Source organism: Syngnathus leptorhynchus, unplaced genomic scaffold, assembly GCF_054491065.1.
Source record: "Syngnathus leptorhynchus isolate UIUO unplaced genomic scaffold, UIUO_Slep HiC_scaffold_123, whole genome shotgun sequence".
Lineage (NCBI taxonomy): Eukaryota > Metazoa > Chordata > Actinopteri > Syngnathiformes > Syngnathidae > Syngnathus > Syngnathus leptorhynchus.
The window spans coordinates 115,380-120,219 of record NW_028232090.1 but is presented as its reverse complement, the minus strand read 5'-3'; the positions used below and the strand labels follow the sequence as shown (position 1 = coordinate 120,219).

At 41.2% G+C, this 4,840-nt stretch overlaps 1 protein-coding gene across 1 annotated transcript; it reads left to right on the top strand.

The window, feature by feature from the left end:
* The first annotated feature begins 322 nt into the window (after positions 1-322).
* Positions 323-3,015, top strand: LOC147037745 (uncharacterized). Its single transcript, XM_085905115.1, has 3 exons — positions 323-341; positions 379-1,083; positions 2,021-3,015. Exons 1-3 carry the CDS (start codon positions 323-325, stop codon positions 2,239-2,241), a joined length of 945 nt encoding a protein of 314 aa, XP_085761241.1. The 3' UTR covers positions 2,242-3,015.
* The last annotated feature ends 1,825 nt before the right edge of the window (positions 3,016-4,840 follow it).

Genomic DNA, 4,840 nt, shown 5'->3' with positions numbered 1-4,840 from the left:
ATCCTCAGTCCAATTTTGCAGATCGTTTCTTCTCAAAGAATTACCCATTTCTCTCAACCTCGTGTCTATGAAACACAAATTCAATCGCAGAATCAGAAATATGGGCAAACTGTTTGTAATCAATAATACAGCTTTCTAGTTTCCCGAAGATGTCTTCTTCATAGGACAGATCTAACAAAATGACATTGATGATTTTTTTAACATCTATTTGTGGTAACTGAATATCGAGGTGCGTCAGCATTCTGTAAATAGCAGAAAAGAACTGTCTATTACATACTGATTTCATGATCTTATGGAAATTTTCGAACATATAATAATTTTCATGTTTTATGTACAGACATGTATGTCTCATCTGAGAAAGATCATCCAATTCACAAGCCAAACAATCACTTGCGGTATGTTTAAGCAGATCTTTGTGTAGTAAGAGAACTACGAACAATTTGATTCTTACATATTCAATTGGCGACATCCAGGGTAGCGCGTTTTCGATTTCAAAACTGACGCTGGTTGATGACGAGGTGGATGGCAACGTTGAAGCCGCGGATGATGATGATTTCTTGCTCGTCATCGACCTGGATGTTGATTTGTCGGGGTCGCTGTTCAATACTGCCCCCTTTGGTGAATTCTCGCAGTCGCTGTTCATTACTGGTCCTTCTGTTGAGGCGAGATCTGGAGGTGAAGGCTGTTTTGCAGACAGGGAGACATTATCTGCTTCAAATGGTGGAATTGCCAGCTCGGGATACCATAGCTCCGATTCCACCGGGTTGTCCAGCGTGGTGAAAGACTGTCGTCTGGCCTCCTTTGCGTGCCAGGTAGCCGGTTCCTTCAACAGACGTGTGAATCGCCGATCTGTTTTTCCCTCTTCGTCTTCTTCATCCGATGAAATTATGATGATCGATTCGGCGTATAGCAACGGTGTGAATTCTTTCAAACATTCTCGACCGCAGTCATCTTTTGCAGAATCAGGATGCCGGGTCCCCGGATACGTGACGGTGCGTTCAGGGCAAATCGGTGTGGAAGTCTGCATGTCGATGTCAGCTTCGTCAGAAGCACAGCCGTGGGGTAACGGCGTTGAGGATGCAGGTGAACACAAATTAATTACCTCTTCGTGGTGATGTTGTAGGCCTTTCAGAATCTTTTGTTTCGGTTCCTTGTCTGCATCTTGGAAGGTAGGCAGAAGATTTTTGGCGCATCGTTTGTCAGACATTTTTTTTGTCTTGAGCAGTGAGATGTTTCTTGGCGAGATTCTTTGAGGTTTGAAGGTTTGGGGGGAGCTTTTTTTCTTATACAGAGCAGTTGTAAACGGTCCACGCCCTCCTCCTCCTCCTGGAGATTTAGGGGTGTGCTTGGAGTCTGGAGTAGGCGGTAGGAGATTTAGGGGTGTGCTTGGAGTCTGGAGTAGGCGGTACTTTGATTGTAGGGGGATGTAAAAATTAGAACGTATTGAAATGTTATTCAAATATTAATTTTTTTCTGACCCCCGCAATCGTGATCCACATTCTACTACACAAATACTGCTCCGTTATCATGGCAGTTAAGGGGTTAATTCTCCTCTGCCACTCTGATAAAGGGACTTGTAGAATCGTCTGAAGTACACCACACTCACTGTTGAAAACCTGAAGGCTAAGTAAAGCATCACATATTTCCCCGTCTTCCTCCTCCTCCTCCTCGGATAGCTGAGGTGAAACTTTGAGGCGGAAAAACCAACGGCCATTCGGTCCTAGTCTCGAAATCCAAGTTAGTGTGAGCTCCCCCTTCAGCCCCGTTTCTCCAACAAATTGGGGAAGGAGCTTTGGAAACAATTGACTGACGATGGCCCAGTCATTCGAGTTGAGGGATCCAAATCCGTGGGGCATAGTATATTTGCCATCCTCTTGCATGAAAAAGACCAGCTCGCCGATTCCGTGAAAATAATGATAACCCCAGGAAAAAGTAGGAGTTAAAGGCCATTTATTCTCAAGCTCCGTCATATTTAGAGGACTCTGTTGCAATCTTCTGACAAACATATGCTTCTTCCTAGGGGCCTGTAAAAGACCATCTGCACCCAAGGGTGAGATGTGGACCGTCACAGGTGTTTCGCAAATCATACTTCTCAGTAGAAGGTTCAAAAATCAAGATACACAACCTCCACTCCTCAGACTCTATATACCCAACATTGCCGATCCCACCCACTTTTTGCCTTTCATCGTCACGTGTTATATTTGTGTTATATTTTCAAAGATCTTGTTTGAACATTTTTAAACTCCATTTTCTCCTCCATACACAAAATTGGACTGAGGACCAGCTAATTTCATCCCTCGGAAGGTAAGATTCATTTTTTTTCACCTCATACTATTATTAAAAGCTTTTTTAAACTGAAACATAGCACCAAAAATAATTTAACTCAGCCACATACACACACATCCCACAGATACACGCGGCGAGGTCATAAAGCAGGGTCATACACCCCCCAACAATCTTAAGACCCCAAAACATGTACAGACATATTCCCACCATCAAATAATTTAACTCAGCCACATACACACACATACAACCCAGATACAGACACACGCCGTAAAGAGCCGCGCAAGGTGAGAAGGTCAGACACCCCCAACAATCTTAAGACCCTAAACATCTACAGACATATTCACACCACCAAAAAATAAACAAAACAAGATTTACAGATGATCTAACACATATGTTCAGACTTACCACCATCCAAAAAACAAAACAAAACAAGATTTACACTCATCCTGAGATAAATACACTTACACACCTTAGCACTCTTATCTCAGGATGAAAGTGAATGAAACACTTAAACACCCCCTACAGGACGAGGGAGGAAGCAGCAGCTCATAACATTTTTGACTTTCAACCACACACACACCACACACACATCCCACACCAAACCCTAACCCAACCCATAATTCAACATTTAAATAAATAACAACCTAACCCTATAACCTATGACCTCCCTATGACCTCCATAAACTCTATGACCTCAATAACTCTTTTTAAAAAAAAAAAAAAAAAAAAAAAAAAAAATATTTAATACTTTTTTATTAAGGTCATAAATCAATACTCCATCAAACTTTGTCATAATATCCACCTACCATTCTCTGACGGGAGAGCGGCATTTCAGAAAACGTGCTTATCTCGGCGAGAAAAAGCGATTTCGGCAATAAAATTTAAAACGCGTGTAAAACATAAACCAAACGATGAAATTGGTTATTTCTTCATGTATAATGATCAACTCGATACTCCCTAGCCCCCAACAGCCTTTTATTTCATAACACTTTAACCAGAGTGACGGGAGAGCGGCATTTCAGAAAACGTGCTTATCTCGGCGAGAAAAAGCGATTTCGGCAATAAAATTTAAAACGCGTGTAAAACATAAACCAAACGATGAAATTGGTTATTTCTTCATGTATAATGATCAACTCGATACTCCCTAGCCCCCAACAGCCTTTTTTTTCATAACACTTTAACCAGAGTGACGGGAGAGCGGCATTTCTGAAAACGTGCTTATCTCGGCGAGAAAAAGCGATTTCGGCAATAAAATTTAAAACGCGTGTAAAACATAAACCAAACGATGAAATTGGTTATTTCTTCATGTATAATGATCAACTCGATACTCCCTAGCCCCCAACAGCCTTTTTTTTCATAACACTTTAACCAGAGTGACGGGAGAGCGGCATTTCAGAAAACGTGCTTATCTCGGCGAGAAAAAGCGATTTCGGCAATAAAATTTAAAACGCGTGTAAAACATAAACCAAACGATGAAATTGGTTATTTCTTCATGTATAATGATCAACTCGATACTCCCTAGCCCCCAACAGCCTTTTTTTTCATAACACTTTAACCAGAGTGACGGGAGAGCGGCATTTCAGAAAACGTGCTTATCTCGGCGAGAAAAAGCGATTTCGGCAATAAAATTTAAAACGCGTGTAAAACATAAACCAAACGATGAAATTGGTTATTTCTTCATGTATAATGATCAACTCGATACTCCCTAGCCCCCAACAGCCTTTTTTTTCATAACACTTTAACCAGAGTGACGGGAGAGCGGCATTTCAGAAAACGTGCTTATCTCGGCGAGAAAAAGCGATTTCGGCAATAAAATTTAAAACGCGTGTAAAACATAAACCAAACGATGAAATTGGTTATTTCTTCATGTATAATGATCAACTCGATACTCCCTAGCCCCCAACAGCCTTTTTTTTCACAACACTTTAACCAGAGTGACGGGAGAGCGGCATTTCAGAAAACGTGCTTATCTCGGCGAGAAAAAGCGATTTCGGCAATAAAATTTAAAACGCGTGTAAAACATAAACCAAACGATGAAATTGGTTATTTCTTCATGTATAATGTTCAACTCGATACTCCCTAGCCCCCAACAGCCTTTTTTTCATAACACTTTAACCAGAGTGACGGGAGAGCGGCATTTCAGAAAACGTGCTTATCTCGGCGAGAAAAAGCGATTTCGGCAATAAAATTTAAAACGCGTGTAAAACATAAACCAAACGATGAAATTGGTAATTTCTTCATGTATAATGATCAACTCGATACTCCCTAGCCCCCAACAGCCTTTTTTTTCATAACACTTTAACCAGAGTGACGGGAGAGCGGCATTTCAGAAAACGTGCTTATCTCGGCGAGAAAAAGCGATTTCGGCAATAAAATTTAAAATGCGTGTAAAACATAAACCAAACGATGAAATTGGTTATTTCTTCATGTATAATGATCAACTCGATACTCCCTAGCCCCCAACAGCCTTTTTTTTCATAACACTTTAACCAGAGTGACGGGAGAGCGGCATTTCAGAAAACGTGCTTATCTCGGCGAGAAAAAGCGATTTCGG